Source organism: Myotis lucifugus, unplaced genomic scaffold (assembly GCF_000147115.1).
Source record: "Myotis lucifugus unplaced genomic scaffold, Myoluc2.0 scaffold_589, whole genome shotgun sequence".
NCBI lineage: Eukaryota > Metazoa > Chordata > Mammalia > Chiroptera > Vespertilionidae > Myotis > Myotis lucifugus.
In genome coordinates, this window is record NW_005871637.1 from 301,097 (window position 1) to 323,532 (window position 22,436).

General features: G+C 38.5%; 1 protein-coding gene across 3 annotated transcripts in view; it reads left to right on the forward strand.

Annotated features, from left to right (window-relative positions):
• Positions 1-17,934, forward strand: part of GLCE (glucuronic acid epimerase) — a 97,882-nt gene extending 79,948 nt beyond the window's left edge. For all 3 annotated transcript variants that reach the window (XM_023745857.1, XM_006104685.3, XM_006104684.3), the window contains 3 exons: positions 5,986-6,581; positions 9,020-9,265; positions 14,144-17,934. In XM_023745857.1, coding sequence (XP_023601625.1) covers positions 5,999-6,581; positions 9,020-9,265; positions 14,144-15,168 — 1,854 coding nt within the window. In that variant the 5' untranslated portion in view covers positions 5,986-5,998 and the 3' untranslated portion in view covers positions 15,169-17,934. The remainder of the gene's footprint in view (positions 1-5,985; positions 6,582-9,019; positions 9,266-14,143) is intronic.
• The last annotated feature ends 4,502 nt before the right edge of the window (positions 17,935-22,436 follow it).

Genomic DNA, 22,436 nt, shown 5'->3' on the forward strand with positions numbered 1-22,436 from the left:
CGCTGGGAATCCAGGAGAAACAAAATCCTAGTCCTTGTGGGATTTAAATTCTAAAGTGGAGATGGCTAATAATCTAAGTATGTATATGTAGTATCAAGTGGTGATACATGCTAAGAAGGAAAATAAAGCTGGAGAATGTCAGGGTGAGAACTGCTATTTTAGGTAGGGTGGTCAGAAATGGTCTCTTTGACCTGTTGCCCCTTAAGCAGGGACCTGAAGAAATAAGGGAGCAAGCTACTGGATATTTGGGGAAACAGTACCAGGCAGAAGGAATAGCAAATGCAAATACTTGTCTGTCAATCTTCTTCTACTCATTCCACCTTGAAGCTTTCCTCAACACGTTACAAAGTTAAGGGACAGTAACAGGCTTCCTCCTTTATGTTTTATACCAAATTTATGTAACCTTTTTTACAGTTTTTGTCTCATAACATTTTCTATATACATAGTCAGTTTGATTATCTATTGAGCAACTCCTATTCCTTTTATGTACTTGGTACCAAAGAATTATAACAAATGTAAATTGTTAGATATATAAATAATTAAAGAATGAGCAAGCAAGCTTTGGTCTACATTATTCAGAAGAAAGAAAAAGCCAATGATTTCTTTCAATGAAATCTTGTACAAATTTATCTTAAGGTTGCTCTTAACTGAAATATGACCTTCATATTTTAAAAATTCATGGTGATATTCACAGTTTTAATGTTTATTGAATTACTCTAGTGGTTATTTGAAATATTCTGTTAAGAAAATGAATTTGAAAAGTAAATTATCACAGAAGAGTTCTTTGAATTGCAGATCGTTTTAGAAGAGAACAATTTGTTCTCCCAAAGAAAAACTAAGTTATATTTTGTTTTCCCTAATTTTTATCTATTTCTGCAAAGTTTTTCCAGTTTCTTTATGATCTTACTGAATGTTATTTTCTGTTTTAGATTTCCACAGTTACTAAAATCAAATTTTATTGCATTATGTTTCTAATAAAATAAACCTTTAGGGTCAGCAATAGATGAGGTTTCAAAGTTTTTTATTTATGGGGTTTTTTAAACTTTTTTTGTAACTTGAAAGGTTAATCTAGTTCATAGATGTGGCAAAGGCTTTAAAGTTAAGTAGGAAGCTTATCACCACTCAGCAGAAAACCCTCGTTTTAGCTCTTAAAGTTACTATCATTTATACTTAGCAAAATGTCAATGCAGGCTACTTTTTGAAATTTGAAAGTTTCTATGGTCAGTTTTCTACAATTTGAGCAACATTATAATAAAATGTTCACATTTACCTTTAGATAAGCCTGATTGGGTAGTTAATACCGCATGCCAATATCAGGGTTTTCTTTCTCTCCATCCTCCTCCTATCTCACCAATCTCTCCCTCTTCTCCAAAAATGTCAGTGCCTGTTTTGAAAGCTAAATACTTATACACGTTTTTAACTTAAAATTTATTCTTATTTCTTTTAACATTTTAACAATATTTCTTTGACCTTTTTAATTTTCAATTTATACAGTTAAAAACAACAAATATCATGAAAATTAGAAAATACGCTTTTTTTACTAAAGTGAGATCATACTATATTGCTGTTTTATAACCTCCTTTTTTTTATTTAACAGTATCTCTCCATATGTCCTTCCATCTTTCCTTCTTATCAAGTCCATAGTCAAATTTCCTGGTGTAGGACAAATTTTCACATCTGGTTGTTATATGCCTTCTCTCTCTCTCTCTCTCTCTCTCTCTCTCTCTCTCTCTCTCTCATTGAATCTAGTACCCTTTTTCTTTGTATGCCACTAAACTTATTGAGGAGACAGGGCTAGCTCTCCTGCAGGATGTTTTACCTTCTAAATGTATCTGGTTGCTCACATACTTAACTTGTTCCTGTATATCTTGTATTTCCTATTAACTAGAAGTTAAATCTTAAGGCCTGAGAGATTTAAGTTAAACATTTTTGGTTGGGCTATGTGATAGGTTATGTACTTTTTATTTTAACTCATCAAGAGACACTGTATCTGCAGAGAACAGACTGACAGCTGTCAGGGGGAGTGAGGGCTGAGTGAGATAGGTGAGGGTACTAAGCAAAGAAAAAAAAAAAGGGAGATTCATGGACACAGACAACAGTATGATGATTGCCAGAGGAAAGGGGGGTGGAGGGAGGTAGAAGTGGGGATAGGAGGATAAATGGTGATGGAAGGAGAACACACAATACAATATACAGATGTATTGTAGAATTGTATACCTGAAACGTATACTTTTATTAACCAATGTCACCGCAATAAATTCAATTTTTTTTAAAAAGAGACACAGTATCTAGATGAGTCACCATTAATGAGACTGAATTTGACCGCTGAATTAGGGTAATGACCATTTGATCCTTCACTGTAGCATTTCATCTTTCTCTTTGTGACTAGAAAACAATACATTTGGTGTTACTTTGCACAGTATGAATCTCTATGTCCCTATCAAACATATACCTTACTCTAATATTTGCCTAAATTAGTAATTTAATGAGGGCGCCCATAATTTTTTTATTTAAAAATTTTTTTCTACTTTATTAGCCACAATTTTTCTATAAAATAGGATTTTTTAACATATGAGGCTATTGGTTTGGTCATCTTAATTCTCACAACTCTGACTAGTGGGGAAGGGGACCTTTCAGGCTCATTCCTGTCCTGTGTCTTTTTGCTATGATACTACTTTTCTAAATTATGGAAACATTTAGACATAAAAGTATAGAGAAAAATGCAGTGAACCTCCAAGGTATCTTTCAGCTTCAGTAATTATCAATATATTTCTAATCATCTTTTATTTGACCTCTTCAACTTTTTTTGATTTCTGGATTATGATTCCATTGATATTTGAAAAGTTTTCTGTTATGGCAAGGCCCAGACCTGGAAGCATCCATTTCTCTAAGAAGCCCTGATTGCTTTGATTGAGGAATGGTATCAGATAAAATCTGGGCATAAAGGTTATTGAAAGTTTTTAACTTCGATTTTTCTTTACTTTCCCCTCATGTGCCTCATCACAATGGTAGCCTACTTTTTACAAGGAGGATTACTCTCACCGGAGTCATGGAGAATGGGCACTTCTCAAAGATGCAACAAAAAGCTTTATATTTCTATTTTAATTGGTCTACGTTTTAGGTATAGCTGACAAATGATTCAAATTTTGGCAGGTAAATGTTTTTAATAAAGGACCTTTTTCTGAAATAAACACCATTTATTATCAGTTTATCTGTACCACAATATAAGGAAATTCTCAATGTATAAATATATTACTTCTGAAGGTTTGCTTATGCCACACTGTATTTTCTTTTTTGTGTGTTTTTTTAGTATTCAACACATTTTCTCATACTAATAATGCAGATGATAAAATGTTATTGAATTCTAGCTCTTAAAACCTGTATGATTTCCAAGATTAAAGCCATATCTTTGCCTTCTTTTCCTCCTGATGCTCTGATGAAATAAAATGTATAGAAATAAGAAGTGAAGAAGCCAATAACAACAAATAGGAAGACTCCCCAAGAGTAATAATTGAACAGATTTCTGGATCTCTTTTCGAGTACAAGAAGGCACAAGTATATCCCTCATCTCACCTCCCATACCTCTCTCACCCCTGCACTTGGACTACAGATAGCTGGCATGAACCCAGGCAGAGCACCAGACAGATCTTTTTTTAGAGAAATTGTACTAAGGCTTCTTGAGTACAAGTTATGTCCCCAGAACAAAAGAAAAAGCCATCTTTATTCTGGCATTTACAGGGCCTGCTGGCTCCCCACCTACACATCCTAAAGGAACACTGTATACCTAGCCCACACAGAGGCCCCCTCAGGAGAGCCATTTCGCCAAAACAAAACAAAACAAAAAAAAACCCAGACCATCTTGACAGTAACAGAGAAAATTTATGTTGGCTAATGAGTCATTCAGGCCCAAATATGAATGAGTAACCAGAGATCACCAGGCATGTGAGGAAAACTAATGGCATGAAAGAGAGACTAAAATAATCAGAAAAATGCCACTGGAGAAAATAGAGGTAACCAGAGATAACTTTATAAAAGAGAAACTAATATACTCAAAGCTACAAGAAGATACATTGATTAAACAAGAATAAGAGGACACCAGTTTTCAGATTAAAAGGACACATCAAGTATTGAAATAGTGATGCACATGAGCCTGCACAATTCCTAGGATAAAAGATCCAGAGAAAAGTCATGTACAAAGTGACAAGTATCAGTCTGAAATCAAATCTCTCATCAGTAACCTTTAATGCTTTAAGACAGTAAAATATTGCCTACAACATTTGGAAAGAAAATACAGTACAGTGCAACCAGGGATTCTATATCCTGCCAAACTATTCATGAAAGGTGAGAGCAGAATAAAGTTGTTTTCAGACAGGCAAGGACTCAAAGTTAACTTTCTTGGAATTAAAAGTAGTAAATGGATTGCACATTCACCATCAACCTTCTTGTAAAACAGAAATTCATTGTGTATTTTTTCATTAAACATTTTCATTTTGGGCTTTTTGTTTTTTTTAATCTCATTGGTGCCAAAAGAGTTTATTGAGAGGAAAAGGGGATGGAGGATTGCAAACAATAAAATAAGTAGTTATGGATTTATACCACAGAATAAATGACAGAGCTACCATAGCAAACAGCAATGAGACCATTCCCTTTACTCTCAGCAGGCTGAAATATTCCATATATTGCACATAAATAACTCAAAATTTTTCATATTTCTCAATGACCCCAGCAACAAGCAACCTAGGACCGCTTACATATAATCACAACTGGCTGGTACACTATATGGCCAGCAGGGACAACAGCTTCAAATTCTTCTCCCATCATGACTGGAATGACATGATCTGGCTGATATTCAAAAGCATCATTCTGACCGCTGTGTTGAAAATAGACTTGGGGGTAGAATAGTAGAGCAAGGATAGAAGCACAGAGACCAGTTTGGACATCATTGCTGTATTCCACATGAAAAGTTACAGTGGCTCTGATTTGGTGGTAATAGTAGTAACAGAAAAGAGGTCAGATTCTGGGCATAATTTGAAGGTAGAGCCAATAGGATTTCCTGACTGATTGGATATGGGGTGAGCAACAAAGGAGTCAAGATTTATGGTCTGAGCAGTAAGAAATGAGGAACAGATTGAGGGAAAAGATTAGAAGTTAAGTTTTGGGTGTTATATTTCAGAAGTCTATTTGACCTCCAAGTAAAGATGTCAATTGTTGGATTGGAACTTAGATATATATGTCTGCAGTTCTGAAGAAGGACTGACCTGGAGATAGAATTTGGGGAGTATATGAATTGTATTTAAAGCTATGGGATTGGGTGAGATCTCCTAGAAGTGAGTACAGATAAAGAAGATGTTTGAGGACTGGGACCCTATGTCACTCCCAACATTTTAGTTTCAGGGTGATGAGAAGGAATGATTGAAGATGACTGAGGAGGAGCAGCCACTGGGGTGTAAGGAGAACCAAGACAGAATGGTGCCCTAGAAGCCAAGGAATCATTGACTGTTTTATACTGTGAAGAGGTCAAGTAGGATGAGCACTAAAAATTCACTGTTGGATTTGGCCACATGGATGTTGGCATTTACCTTAATAAGACCTGTTATGTGTTTAAACAGCTACTAAGATGTTGAGACAAAAATATGTATTAAGTTGTTTGGGCCCAACTACTTAATAAATGGAACTATTAGATATTTCTTTGGGCCTATAGGCTCTGTGAGAAAATTACTGTGGTACAAATGGAGCTACAAACAGAAAGTCTGAGAATCTCTGCTTTAGAGGCTTGTGCCAAGTGAGCATTTTAAGGGGAAAGCACCTCTTGCCTTGTCTTTATCATGCCAGAAACTTTGAGTTTGTAATTTTAAATCTGATTAGATTACATGCAATTAATAAAATTTCCTTAATGTGGTAATTCAGCATAAAAAATAAAGCCTTATCTTGTGAAATATCAGTAGTAATACATTTTTGCATGAATTTTTCTTCTTGATTCCATAGGTATGGTCTGAATATGCGTTGCTTGGCAGCTCGGGTCAACTATAAGACTTTGATTATCATCTGCGCACTCTTCACTTTGGTCACAGTACTTTTGTGGAATAAGTGTTCCAGCGACAAAGCGATCCAGTTTCCACGGCACCTGGGTAGTGGCTTCAGAGTGGATGGATTAGAAAAAAGAGCAGCAGCATCTGAGAGTAACAACTATGTGAACCATCTGGCCAAACAGTCCGAGGAGGCATTTCTTCAGGAACAGCAGAAAGCACCCCCGGTCGCTGGGGGCTTCAATAGCAATGGGGGAAGCAAGGTGTTAGGACTCAAATATGAAGAAATTGACTGTCTCATAAATGATGACCACACAATTAAAGGGAGACGAGAGGGGAATGAAATCTTTCTTCCATTCAGTTGGATAGAGAAATATTTTGATGTTTATGGAAAGGTAGTTCAGTATGATGGCTATGATAGGTTTGAATTCTCTCATAGCTATTCCAAAGTCTATGCACAAAGAGCTCCTTATCACCCTGATGGTGTGTTTATGTCCTTTGAAGGCTACAACGTGGAAGTCCGAGACAGAGTCAAGTGCATAAGTGGGGTAGAAGGTTGGTATCTCTGCTCCACTGCATTTTTCTATCCTGATTGTGTTGGGGAATAAGATACTATAGGTATTAATTATATAGCAAGTACATACATAATTTACCATCAAGAGACCTTTCATCACTCTGACTTAGCACGGAAGAACAATTTATTCTCAACCTAGGGCAACTTTCTAGATGGTGTGAGCTACAATAAGATCATACCTGATCAAATAGGATTATTCCGTCAATCTGCCTCAGAATCAAAAATTCTCACCAGTAAGGCCAAGGCACGGGATCTTCAGAAATTTTGTGTTAAAATATAGTTATTTTCCTATAAGAGGAGATGGGAAAGAACAGAGACCATTCAGTGGAGCCATCAATGTCCCAATTACAGTCTTATTACCAGACTAGAGGCCCAGTGCATGAAATTCGTGCACGGGGGTGGGGTCCCTTCAGCCTAGCCTGCACCCTCTCCAATCCAGGATCCCTCTCACAATCTGGGACCGCTGGCTCCTAACTGCTCACCTGCCTACCTTCCTGATCGCCCCTAACTGCCCCCCCCTGCCAGCCTGATCACCCCTAATTGCCTCTGCCTGCCGGCCTGATCACCCCTAACGTCCCCCCTGCCCCTGCCGCCAGCCTCGTCGCCCCCAACTTCCCACCCCCTGCCAGCCTAGTCTCCCCCAACTGCCCCCCTGCCGGCCTGGTCGCCCCACACAGCCTGCTGTTCGGTCATCCATCTGGTTGTTCTGTTGTGACAGCCCCTGGCTTTTTATATATTAGGATTAGCCAGGCATCATCTCTGGGTGGAGGTTTAAAGTCCTCATAACTAGACAATCCATAGATACCATGTTCTCTGAACTTATTCTGAACTCCTGTAATCTATTACATATTGTCTTTCAAATTTGGAGCAATGGAAATTCCTTATGATTATATTGGTGTCCAATTTGAATTTGTATTTCAAACCTAGGATTGATCAGAAAGCAAAATTGAATTTGACTTTTCATTTACTTATGATTTATTAACTTTAGAAATTTTCAGTTCTATTTACTAAACTTAGGGATTTTTTTTTTACCTTTTCCTTTTATGCTTAGAAAGTCATTTGCCACACCATAATCAGCTGTTCCTCTGTATTTTCTCTAATAGTTTTATGGTTTTTGTTTTTTTACATTTAACTTTTTTAATCCAGCTAAGTTGGTTAATGTTTTGGTAAATGGTAAAAGGTAAGGTCTGTCTTTAGACTTTTTTCCTAACATGTATTAAATAATCTCCTCTTTTCCCCACTGATTCATGATGCTAGCTTTGTCATTATACTAAAGTATTTTGGATACCAGAGTATGTTTCTGGCCTACTATTCCATTGATCAGTCTATCAGTTCTCATGCCAGTTGTATATTATAGTTATCAACCATCTTTAATGAGACGTATAAGCTTTCCTTTTATGAAGTGAAAATAATTCTGTTTGAATTTTAGAGAAAAAATATCTCCCCTTGGAGAAGGAATTCAGAAGTTAAAAAGCTTACTTGTAGCCCAGGTTTCTTCACCTCTGTGGCCCCTAGTTTCTTAAACTGTGTTGAAACTATATCAGAGCACATATAGTTTCATAGGTTCCCAGTTTCTGCTGGGACTAGAACTACATACAGATAGGACTTTATGTCTCAACACATACCCCATGGTGCAACAATACAATAGTCTGTGCAATGTGGTGTGATTGTATTTCCCATGTAGGGAATTACTAAAATAAATAAAATACGGACACCAAGCATGTATAACTTTTCCTTAGAACTTTACAGGAGGATAATCTATTAATGAATTATTTCAAGAATCTGTTTAAACATACCACTTTAATTTATTTTTAAAAATACTCCTTGTTCTCAAGAATTACCTTTTGACATGAAGGATATGAAAAAGCTTCGCAAGCTTGTTTATACTTTTAAGTTGCCTAATCTTAACTGGGTTCTTAAGTAAATGCTTTAACCATCAGATTATATACTTAGGAGACCAAATCTTGATATTGGAGGAGAGATGAGTATGTAATTAACTTGATTGTTAAGTATAAATGTTTAAGAAAATTTCAGGATTGACACTCTAGACTAAAACTATGATAACATTATCTACATGTATTTAAATTGTGCAAAACTTGAATGTTTGAAGCAGGATTATAAAATATAACATCTATAGCTATGAGCAGCAGTACCACTCATGAAAAGTCAGTTTAAAAGATAATCTACAACATTACATTACTGCCTGTCAACAAATAATGAATGCGAGTAAATGAATGTTTAATTTTGTTTTTCCTATCTGGTTAATTTGGGTACTATTTTTTAGTAAGTATGGAAACTATATGAGGAAGCTCAAATTTTGCTGATAACTTTATATCCCCAGAAGTGAAACAGTGAAGAGTGGTGTTCAAACAAACTTATAAATGTATGGACATGATTATTTTGTTTCTCTATGTTATAGGTGTACCTTTATCTACACAATGGGGACCTCAAGGCTATTTCTACCCGATCCAAATTGCACAGTATGGGTTAAGTCATTATAGCAAGAATCTAACTGAGAAACCTCCTCATATAGAAGTATATGAAACAGCAGAAGATAGAGACAAAGCCAACAAGCCCAATGACTGGACCGTGCCAAAGGGCTGCTTTGTGGCTAGTGTGGCTGATAAGTCCAGATTCACCAACGTTAAACAGTTCATTGCTCCAGGTAAGTGAGGTATTGTGTGACTGCTAATTTTATGTTGATTTATAGCATCTGATACTCTTTAAATTGTTTTTTTTAAAAACACACACATTAGCAAACCTTTCATGTTACGTATATAAAGAAACAAATGGTGTCACTAAAGTAAAATCCCTAAAAAGGAACAGCTAAAAAATTCAAGGTTATAGAAGGCATATTTTCTGGGTGAAGAGCCAAGCCCTAGATTGAATATTAAGATCCAGGTTACTGCGTGGTGTGCATCTCCTTCCAGGGATCTGTGTCCCACAAGAATGAAATTTTTTGTGTATTTCAGTACAATATTCTTTAATTTTTAAACTATTTTGCATTAAGGTAGAAGTTTTCCCTTATAGAAAGAACCAGCCTTTCCTTTGCATATTTTTACCAGTAGCTATTAAATTTTTTCAAGATAAGACAGCATTACCAACTAGGCCTGCTTCCCATATTGAATTTTGTTAATGTACTAAATTGTCTCAAATTTCACATAAAACCATTTCATTAATAAAATCATTTATAAAATCAAATTAACTTTATGCAACATTTTCCCTTTTACTAAGACAGTCTCATTAATTAGGATGTAATGCATTTTCCTCCACTAATCAATATCGATGAGAATTAATGAGTCCATTACTTAAAAAGACAATGAAATAATTTTAGTTAGCACCTCAGGCTTTACTTCTCTATGGGGAAATGTTGTCAAAAATAGAACTCATTCCTCCCTCCCACCAACCTTGCAGTCAGTAAATAGAAAGAGAAAAGGTTATAAGCCCTCTTCTGTATTCTCTCCTTGTCCTTTATTGATGACTGTGTAATTCACAGACCTTGAAAGCCACAATACAAACCTACTCATTCTGGATGGCCTTAAGTAATGGATTTATGAGTGCTTAATGCAGTACAAATAGTGGGTGACCTTTCGTTTTTATTCTGTGACTAGTACTTCTTTTCTCCTGTGGTATTCTGTGATATTCAGTACATAGAACATCTTTTCTTACTGTAAGACAGCAGGCTTAGCTGGGTGAGAAAGTATGTGGAAATGTTTAAGGATGTTTAGCTTGTGATACCTAAGAGGTAATTTATTGCAGCAGGAAATGCTTGGACAAAGCAAAAGGATATTTGGTTTGGGGTGCACCAAAGGGGCTTATTTTTGCACTAATTACAAAATGTTGTCTGGATGAGGGTGGCAAACAGCAGCCCTCATCTTGATCTCTTCAAGTGCTGGAAGGTTTCTAGAGCAATCTTTTGAACTCTATCCTATTTAGAGCAATAGATTTCATGGTCCACTTTTGGATGCCCTGGATAATACAAAGATAGGTCCCCTCATACGAAATGAGGAACCCTCACTTTAGCCCTTCTTTCTTCAGCCGGTAGCTGGAGATAAAACTACTTCCTGATGTGGTTTTAAGCATGTGAAAAAGAGAACTCTGTGTGTGACAGTACCTCTGCAAGTAGGACAAAAGCTACTCACAGTTGGAACTCCCTGTTGGTGGGAGTGTGCTAGCTGGGGATGGAGAGCTTGTTTTGATATCCTGGGTGTGCCTGGTGTTGCACTCAATACAAACGTTGGAGGGAGAGTGAGTGGAGTTACATGGGGGTTGTTGCTCAGAGCAGGAGAAAGAAATCCCAGAGGTGAGTCTGTTTATTAAGGCAGTAGTATAGGAGATGAGGCTTTTTAGAGGATATAGACCTCATGGGAGATAAATTCACAGAATCACTGTTGAGAAGAAATTGGGACTTGTACATAAAAGCATAGGTCTAGGTGAGATGAGGCTCTAGGGGACCAACGCCTGAATACTGTTGGCCTTTTATTTTTTATTTTTTGGCCTTGAATATTTTTGCCCTGAAGGGGACAAAATCATCTAGCAGAAAGAATTATTACATGCACCTGTAGCATATTTTTTCTTGTTTTATTTGCTGAATAATATTTTGTTCCTCTTCCTGATTTTAAGATGGAATGAATTAAAACTTTATACCTGTCCTGCTCTATTAAATTAGTTTTTCTTTCCCAAAGCACTCTCTTTATTTCATTTCCACGGTATCATTTTTCCTCTTTCTATAGCATTCTTTCTCAGGCTTCTTGTGAGCTTCTCTTCTTCTACCTGACCCTTATCTCTCAGTGGTCCTGGAGATTTTGAGTAAGGCCTCTTCTCATTCCACATAGTAAACCTGTTGATTAAATAAGTCATAACAGTTTGTGTACTATGTGAAAATACTGATTTAAGACTACTCTTAAATGTTTATTATTCTTTGTTGCCTAAGTACATGTAAACACATACTAAAAATAGACACTTGTAGAGACTCCTCAGAATAACTGCTCAGAGAGGAGGGGTCGTGGATTTCAAGCAATTAGGAAATTTTCTGTTACTAGATTTAAAGCACTATGGTTGCCACACCATAGTCAGTTCCATTTTCTACCATTCACATCCTTCTCAGTACATCTATGAAATGAAATTAAAAATTATCTCATAAAATTGTTGTGAAGATTATGGTTGTTGGTAGATTGACTTAAATTAGAGATTGTGACTTCTCTGTATGGCGGTGTTAGGTTTTAGGAAAGTTAGTAATGGTTTTTTTAAAAGGTTACATCCCATATCATCATTCATTGCTGAGTTCTTTGAACTAATCTGTTATATTGAGACATAAGGTGATTGACTAAACCATATCATTTCATTGGAATTTTATATATAAAGTGAAAATCAGAATATAATTCTGGAAGAAAAATGGGTACTTCGTTAGCTTCCTCCCATTTGGACTTCTAGAGATGGGCCATTGTTACCCACTTTGGTGAAAATGTATGTAATAGTTAATACTCTTGTCTGATTAATGAGGCATTACCCTAAGAATGAAAAAAATAAGTAGCACTCAAGATAGTCTGCTTTGCTGAATATAATTTAACCTTGAGTAATTCATAAGTCAACAGAATCCTGTAGTGGTTCGTGGATATACTGAGCATCAGATTCCATTTTACTATTGATGCAGAAAAATGCTAGGTAAGAGAGAGATTGCATGTTGACATTTTCCAGATTAAATGGACTTTTACTGTATTAGAAGTATACTTTTGAAATCACTTTTTAAAAATATCACTCAAAGCCTGCATAAGTCTATCAAGATGTTCTCATTCTTAATTCAGTTTCCATAATTGTCCATCAAATGAAGTAATTAAGAGCCTTGGATTAATTATATCCACATTGGTAAAGTCCACTGTTGGGAGAGTTAATGATCAATTCAACATGCTAATACTCACCGAACTAATCACAGTGTATACATTATGCACTGTCATCAGCTCACATTTCTAATTTTTGCTCCCAGTTAAAGATTTCCTCAAGGACTCCTCAAAGCAGATCTGATTCTATGGCTATATATATATGAGAAATAACTCTTTCACTGATTATTCTCATGAGAATGCTACTTCCAATATCATTTCTTTCTCACAGTCTTTGAACTTGGGTTCAAGAATCCTAGTTTCTAGTCCCTACTCCACTACTTAGCATTTGGTTTTAGGCAAACCTTTTGACCTTGCAAAGCCTTCATATCTTCATCTCTAAAATGGTAATTCCTGCTCAGTAGATAGTAATGCCAGCCTCAGTAGATTATTGTAAGGACCAAATGAGATAATACATGTGGATGTGTTTTGAATATTTAAGCTCTATAAAGATCAAGATATTTACATTTACTGGTATCCTTAATATTAAAAAATTTGTACGATATTTTCTGTTGTTTTTCTTGTTCTTGCTGCTGCTGCTGTCTGATTTAATGTGCTCAGTTTCTTTGCTTGGTAGATCTAGCCCAGCAGTACACAGAAAGTCATCTTTCTGGGAGCCAGCCATCATTGCACTGTAAATATGCAGGAGAAATTTCCTATTTGATAATATGCCAAATTAAATAGTTTTTACTATTTTTTTAATATTTTTTTTTTTATTTCAGAGAGAGGAAGGGAGAGGGTGAGAGATTTAGAAACATCAGTGATGAGAGAGGATCATCAAATGGCTGCCTCCTGCACACCCCACACGGGATCAAACCTGCAATCCAGGCATGTGCCCTGACCTGGACTCGAACTGTGACTTCCAGGTCCATTGGTTGATGCTCAACCACTGAGCAGCACCAGCGGGCCAAGCCACTATCTTTTTTAAATCCTTACAATTACTTTGCAGAGTAATATTATCTCTATTTAACATGTGAAGAAACTGAGACTCCAAGAGGTGTATTTATTGAACATCTCAAAGCTAGTAAGTGACAGAATAAGAGTTTATACAAGGCTGTTTTTTGTTTGTTTGTTTGTTTGTTTGTTTTAACTCCAAAGCCTGTGCTTCTCCCTCTACCTCCCTCAATCTCCCTCACTTTTTGTTGACTACATCATCCTATTCTTCCTTAATTACCAGAAATTTTATTCACAATTCCAGCAAATATCTGAAAACAACCTATCATTTTTAATATCAAATGAGATATTAGTAATTGAGAGCCAGACTAGACAACCTGGGTTCAGCTAGCTTTTGACTGTTTTTTTCTTTTTGCAGAATGGGTATACTGAAATAGTCACTGATTATTGATCGGCTGGTATTTGAAAGGCAGTTTGATCAACAATACCTTAGCCATTGCTCTTATGTTATGTAACCATCTAATGTTAACCACACAGGCCAAAAGATAAAAGCTTTAGCCTGGTGCTCACAGCCATCACGGACTCACCAATCCTATCATTTGTGGTTAATTCAGTAAAAATAACAATAACAATAATAATGATGACCTGACACAAAATATTGAAGCATTAATTTTGTATGGTCAGTGGTTGTCAAGGATGAATTATAGTTAACTTTTAAACACAAAGAGGTTGCATTCTAATCAGTCTTTGTTGGTATATTTTATTCCCTACAGAGACCAGTGAAGGTGTATCTTTGCAACTGGGGAACACAAAAGATTTTATTATTTCATTTGACCTCAAGTTCTTGACAAACGGAAGTGTGTCCGTGGTTCTAGAGACTACAGAAAAGAACCAGCTCTTCACTGTGCATTATGTCTCCAATACCCAGCTGATTGCTTTTAAAGAAAGAGACATATACTACGGCATTGGGCCCAGGACTTCGTGGAGCACGGTTACCAGGGACCTGGTCACTGACCTCAGGAAAGGAGTGGGTCTTTCCAACACAAAAGCTGTCAAGCCAACCAAAATCATGCCCAAGAAGGTGGTCAGGTTAATTGCAAAAGGGAAAGGATTCCTTGATAACATTACTATCTCTACCACAGCCCACATGGCTGCATTCTTCGCTGCCAGTGACTGGCTGGTAAGGAACCAAGATGAGAAAGGTGGCTGGCCAATCATGGTAACCCGGAAGTTAGGGGAAGGGTTCAAGTCTTTAGAGCCAGGGTGGTACTCTGCCATGGCCCAAGGGCAAGCCATTTCTACGTTAGTCAGGGCCTATCTATTAACAAAAGACCACATATTCCTCAATTCAGCTTTAAGGGCAACAGCCCCTTACAAGTTTCTATCAGAGCAGCATGGAGTTAAAGCTGTGTTTATGAATAAACATGACTGGTATGAAGAGTATCCAACCACACCTAGCTCTTTTGTTTTAAATGGCTTTATGTATTCTTTAATTGGGCTGTATGACTTAAAAGAAACTGCAGGAGAAAAACTCGGGAAAGAAGCGAGGTCCCTGTATGAGCATGGCATGGAATCCCTGAAAGCCATGCTCCCCTTGTACGACACTGGCTCAGGAACCATCTATGACCTCCGGCACTTCATGCTTGGCATCGCCCCCAACCTGGCCCGCTGGGACTATCACACCACCCACATCAATCAGCTGCAGCTCCTCAGCACCATTGATGAGTCCCCAATCTTCAAAGAATTCGTCAAGAGGTGGAAAAGCTACCTTAAAGGCAGCAGGGCAAAGCACAACTAGAGCTCACAACCAAAAGCCTATTTCAGTCTCTGCTGTACACAGAAACTACGGGCCCTGCCAGCAGCGCAGAGGCACGTGTGGAAAGGTCGGAGACTAGGTTTCTGTGGATGACATCAAAGTGATACATGATCCTTAAAACCAGTCTCCTGAGATAACGGCATTCCATGGGATGGGTGTTTAGAATTGTAGGTGGCATTCAGAGCAGGAAAGTGTTTAGTCAGGGGGCTGAACAGAAATGTGTAATCTTGCCTTGCTTATCACCCTGTACAGTTCCACAGGTAGCCCAGTCCCTCTTAGTTTGGGGAAATGAATGGTAAGTAGCTGTTACTGGCCAACTGGCTATCACTTACCTGAAAACTTAGTATGGGGTGCTTTTAAAATGTGATTATTTATGTTTATGTTGAAAGCAGACTTTAAAAAAAATAATGTGCTGTAATACAGTGAATATTTACCTGTAGCCTGAATAGTGGACTGTGTGCAACTTTTTTAAATGATGTGTGTGTTTTTTCTATAGATTAACTTCTTGGGGGCAAATGAGCATTTGTTGCTTTTGTTCAATTTGTTATATATGGAGAATATTTTGAATTTCTGGTTTTCTTGATGTGTAAATTAAAACACAGTCGGTGTTCAGGCTTCACAGTTATGTAATGTAAGCACAACTAAAATGAAACGTGTTGACTGCACAAGAAATTACAAAAATATTATGTTTTATGAAACTTGATCTACAATCAGTAAAGGTTTGATAATCAGACTATCCCTCCCCAATCTCCATTGTGATTGGTTTCTTTTGTTGTTATCTAGAATTTTCTATTTCAATTCAGACTACACACAAGAGTTTTTTCTATTTGGGGGGACATTTTTGGTTCATTATTTAGGAAATTTTATTATATATAAACCTAAATTTGGAAAGGAGCTAGTAATTCTAATAAGTCCACATCTTTAGGATTTTCCCCCTTAAGAAAAAATACTAGATTAGATATTACATACAAGAATCACAGAAGGGGTTTTTTCCTACTTAGATCATTCTTGGTCAACTTTTGAAATCATTGACTGCGCATCATTGTTTTTCCTTTGCAATTTTAATTTTAAATTATTTAAGCTCTTGGATAGAAGTGATGTTACTGCATTTATTGTATATGTAATCAGACTTTATTTGGCTTTTATATCTCACTATACCCTTATATGCCTATAGGTTTCTTACCCCACATACCCTGGGCAGTGTCTGCTGTAGGGCTTCAAGCATTAGGTCAGAACCAAAGGAGGTTGATTTTTCTGTCTTTTGTTTTAATGTCTGACAGTACACTAAATCAGTACTATAACTTAGACAGATTGGAATATGAGACCCCACACTTTCAGGGGTCACCACAAACAGTGCAGTTTATTGGTGACCTGTATTAAATGCACATCACAACTCTATTTTACCCACAACAAAACAGTTGTGGGTTATTAGTTTTCCCCATAGCTTTTGACCTTTGTAGTTCTTCTATATTAGATGTCTTAACAAGAACATCTGAATGCCTTCATTTTTAATTTCAGTGCTCAAAAATAAACGTTCTCCAATCCGGGAACCCTTTTTACTTCATTGTATTTCTTATTATATTAGAACAGTCCAGACTGCCTTGTGTTTGCATACTGGTACTTCAGATTAAGGGAATCAACAAAAACAATATGGTACTGCTTCTGTGACAAATATCAGTGCCTTAACAATGTGTCTGTCCTTTTCCACTGAAAAAGGAAAGGCATTTTGATCTAGAAATGGCATTGCTATTTCATTGCTGTTGGTTTCACACTGCCTTCCACATTGCAACAGCAACTGGATTTTTCTTGTGATCCCAGAATTTTCTAAGAGAGTGAGTTGAACCTATAGCAGCACCATCAGTACAAACTATTGGTTCTCAAACTTCACGATGTCTCAGAACCACCTGGGAACCCACTGAAATACAGATTCCAGATATTCAGTAAATCTGCCTGTGAACCATGGTAACCTGCATTTTTAACAAGCATTCAGGTGATTCTGATGCAGGTGATCTGGGGGCATACGTGGAGGAACACTGCCCAAGACCATCCATTGCACTTTTGTTCCTAAACACCTATGGAGTTTTCTAGGGTTTTTAATCATGAAAAATGTTTACTTACTCTGTGCTTAGAGAGAATGGGGAAGGTGTTTTGAAGTTTTATTTTGTTTCTTTAAATTTGTCTTTGTTTCAAGATTATGGGTATTAGTTTACACTTATCTTGAGTTAGCTTTGATGTTAAGTTAAATCTATTGCCACTTCAGTTTTGAAACCAGCCAAAAGTTTCAGATAAAGGTCAAGTTTGACCCGTTAGCAGTTACTGTACATAAAGGCTTCATCCAAAAACCATCCAGTGTATGTGAGCAAATACAAAAAATGACACTCAAGCACAACTCTCGAGATGTGGCAGTCCTTTTTCTTTGTCGCTGTACAAACTTCCACTGAAAGCTGCTATCCGCATCCTCCTTGTAATTGTTTTTCTTGTTTTTCCTCCATCGTACATGTGGGTTATATACCATGTGTTAAATATGCAATAAAGTGTTTACTGGATGCCCTTCTGAAGGGTAGTCCTTTGTAAAGCTGTACAGACTTTGCAGTTTAAGCACAATGTGCACATGTTAGTTTTATATACAGCAAAACTTGATTTTTTGCAGATGGAAAGGTATTTTGTTTCTATACAAAGTAAATGGATTGTGCTGAATGTAAAGCTGCTTTATAAAATTGTAAAATAAAGTTTTTATCCTAAAAGGAATGTACCTGGATATTTCTCTTTCATCTCTGATTATTCTAAGATTATTTTATCCCAGCAAGCAGATTTCTGACCATCATTTTCTGTTCAGCCTGTGACAACTAGTCAGGCAACAAATGCTCATTATAAGGTGTATTAGGCCCTTTAAGACAATATGGGGAGGAGAATATCACATGGGCCTTAACCAGGAGGGTTAGTCTATAGGGAGTACACAGTGTCCACAAATCAGTTTCAGAGAAAGAAAGAAAAAAGTTGAACTGTGTGGTCAGTCAAAAAAGGCGTTCTGGAGGAGATAGAGCCTAAGCAGGGCCTTCAGGCCCCGTACCAGGTGAAAGAAGAGGATCAAGTAACACGATCAAAACCAGAGTGCCATGCTGGCTGTGAGGATGCCCTTTCCAAGCTAAGTCAGCTGATAACTTTCTCTCTGATTTAGATTTATTGGAAAGTTGGCCCTTCCTATGTTTTCTGTCATTGTGCCTCCTGCAGAACAATAAGCATTACTTAATCCCTTCCTTCTTCTCAGAGAGTAATAAGTGATCTAGGCTCCCAAATACATACAAAACCATAGACTAGTCTGGCTTCATGTTATGTTTCAATGCACATTAGTTTTTTTGTTATGAACGCTGCATTTATATAATGGAATTCCAATTGATCACCAATCAGCTTTCTCCAGCTGATGGATGCACAGATTTTGACAGGCTGCTAATCCACATTCTTGGCCTCTTCCTTCTCTGTCATCCTCAGTGGGAAACAGTCATAAGGGGGCAAGTAGTTCTTGGTCTGGATGAGGTCTCAGGCTGTTCTTGCTTTGATTTTGCTCTTTGTAGATAAACGGTTAATATATTAGCCATTCTTCTGTAGCACCCTGAACGCCACTTATTTGTCTCCCCGTTGCCCTTGAGAGGGGACAGACCCTCCGTGCCACGGAGGACTTCCTCCAGTCTGTTGAGCTCTCCTTTCCTGAGAACGCCTTCTTCGTATCCGTGGGACTCTGGCGGCCACTGTGTGCTATGAGACCTGCCTCTTCTGGGCATGACAGTTAGACCGGAGTGAGTCCCTCACTCAGGGTGGGCCAGTGAGTCTCTTCCCCAGGGATCCGGAGTTGGAATGGATAACTGAAGAAGATACACAGTGAAAACGAAGGGAATCTTGGCAGTGCTCCAGGCCCTGGGCCCAGTGCATTTCAGAGGCCAGCAGCATTTCCTCTGGTTCCGTGAGATACACTGTCCCTTTAGGACATACTCCTCTGTGTGCTAAGTTGGCTGGATTTGATTTCTGTTGTTTATAATTAATGAACCCTAACTAATAACTGTCTCCATTATAGAGAAAAATATAATGTAAGTCCTGTATATTCCTCCAGTCTGGACCCACTGTATTTGCTAGGGCTGCCATAACAACATACCACAGACTGGGTGGCTTAAGCCACGGAAATTCATTTTCTCACCATTCCGGAGGCTGAAAGTCCAAAATCAAGGTGTCAACAGGTTTGGTTTCTTCAAGGCCTCTTTCCTTGGGTTGCAGATGGCCACCATCTTCCTGTGTCCTCTCTATGTTCTTTGTCCTAAACTCTTCTTAGAAGGACATCAGTCATACTGAAGTAGGGCCTCATTTTACCTTCATTACCTCGTAAAGGTCCTGTCTCTAAATATAGTCACAGTCTTAGATCGTAGGAGTTGGGGTTTCAACATGGATTTGGGGGGACACAATTCAGCCCATAAACCACTAGTCACTCTCAAGTACACAGAAACTTGTTGATAACCAGTTAAGGCCAAAAGTCAGAGATCTTTGGGGACCATTGGGTGGGCAGAGATCTAGACTTGGGACTCAGGCCCTAGCCGGTTTGGCTCAGTGGATAGAGTGTCGGCCTTTGGACCGAAGGGTCCCAGGTTCGATTCCAGCCAAGGGCACATACCTGGGTTTCGGGCTCAATCCCCAGTGGGGGGCGTGCAGGAGGCAGGCAATCAATGATTCTCATCAGTGATGTTTCTATCTCTCTCTCTCTCTTCCTTCCTCTCTGAAATCAATAAAGAAATATATTTTTAGAAAATAAAAAATAAACTTGGGACTCAGGAGCCAGGGCTCCCTGGCTCTGCCATTGTAGCATCAGGACCTTTCTCCACTCCATGGGCTTCCCTTGCCTCATCACACAGTCCAGCAGGAGAGAACTAATGGATCTTAATCTTTTCTTTATAAACTAACAAAAGGTAACCTTTAAACGTAAGCAGTGGTGTTAAAATTATATAAAAGCACCAACATTAGCCACTAGATTTTTATTCTTCCTACCATGTGCCATTTCCGTGAGCCCATGCTGAATATAGAACTTGAGGTGTTGAAAATGTAGAGGGATACAAAGCATAAAAATAGCAAGTTGTGAGATTTGTTTCATGACAATTTTTAAAGTCTCAAGTCTGCATTATTGTAACTTACAGACACTTAATAATAGAGGGATAAAAGATTGATTTTCATCATGCCAACTCATTAAGGATGTCAGGTTGAAAATGGATGTGAGTTTAGATGTTGCATTGGTGGTGAAATTGTGTGCTGCTCACTTTCTGATGAAACGAGATACATTTACCATCTGGTAGGCATGATTGGTAACTTGTGTGTGTGCGCGCTGCACTTCCTGAATGGTAAGCAGCAGCAACACCGTGTCATTCTGCTCATCCTTTTCCAGGAATAGACGGATTTTGTGAAATGACAGGACTGCAAAGCAAACCATTGAGGAGCAGTAGCAAAGAGATAGCAAAAGGGGCAGAAAAAGGCCCTGTGAAGGATCAGAAACAGAGCAGCCCAGGAACAATGGTAAACATAGTTTAGACTGGATATTACTAAGCAACCCCAAGCTCACTGCAGCTAAGGTTACCACCTGGACTTTGTGCTGTTCTCCTCAGCACCTAGTGAAATCACCGAGATAAGCATGGCCGTCCCCTTTCCGTTTAGAAAACCTAGTAAAGGGTGTTAATCCCTGGAGACTAGAGAAGGCAGTAAATCTGGGTGAGGTGGGGTGGGGAGCCTTGGCAAAAGGGCATGATTTTATTTTGATGCCTGTTATTCTCTCTCCTTTTCAACACCAGTGAAATTAAATCTGTGCAGTTCAATTGAATATAGAGTGGGCGGCCCCAAACTAATTCTCAAATCCCATCAACGGTGTGGCAAGGTAATCAGGGCGAGTGTATCTTCTCAACTCCTGCAGGTAACCCAGAGAGGCACTCGCTTCATCTGGAGATATCCACCACAAGATATCACCCGGCAACTTCCTATGAGCTTGAATAAATATTCAGAATTCTTAGTGTCTGGGTAGAGCACACTATGGTTCTGGATTGGGGCTGCTTTGTTCAGGAATAGGGAGAGGGAACAAGCGCCTTTGCAGGCGCTCCCCGAACTAAATCTCATTTACAACTCACGCCTCGAATCCAGACTCTGGAGGTAGAAAAGGAAACACTGTTTAAGTAACTTGCTCCAGGTCATGCAATTCTTTCCATTAAATACTTCTTGAGCACCAGTCATGTGCTACCTACGAGACAGAAAAGGTGAGAAGACCCCCTTCTTGCTCCAGTCACAGCCTGGAGCGCTCTTCCTCTGGGAGGCTTTGGGTAGCCTTCCCTTTCCAAAATCAAAGACCATGCAATGGCGTTATTACAGCAAAATGGCCGAGTGCCCACAGTCAAGCTCTTGCAAAAGGACTCCACATGAATTCTTTCTAATTTTGGAAATGTGATGTGAACTTTACAGATGGAAGAACAAACTTGGAGAAGTTAAACAACTTGCCAGAGGTCATTCAAGCCATGGTCTGGAAACCAGGTACATCTGACCCTAGATTCCATGTTCTTGACCCTCATCCCCGAGCAATCGCCATGATCCACCATCTCCTGACTCCACCCATGGGGTCCACACAGTGGTCTCAACCAGGGATGCAGATCTCAACCCGGGCACCTCCCACACCTGCCAGATGAGGAAATGAGCCCATTTCATCTGTGAACTCTACATCAGATCTGCTCAATTGGTTCTTGCTCCCCTAAACCATTAGAAGAGCCAAGAGCCTATGAACCAAGTGGTGATGGTTCGATTCTGGTCAAGGGCATATGCCCAGGTTGCAGGCTCGATCCCCAGTGGGAGGCGTGCGGAGGCAGCTGATCATTGATTCTCTCTTATCGTTCATGTTTCTATCTCTGTCCTCTCCCTTCCTCTCTGAAATCAATAAAAATATTTTGAAGAAGAAGGAGGAGGAGGAGGAGGAGGAGGAGGAGGAGGAGGAGGAGGAGGGAAGGAGGAGGAGGAGCCCAGAAACAGACAGGAAGTCCTTCAGTCATCAAGTCTCCTTGGTATGTGCCCCATTGCTTCAGCATCCCTGGACCATGTGTTTACATTTGGTTTTGGACAACCCAGCATCACAGCCCCTCTGCAGCCCCTCAACACTGTCAGCTATTGACTGTCTTCCCAAAAGACTTGCAAAACTATATATTGCCGGTAAAATAAAAGTTGTGTGTGCTGTGCATGTGCAAATG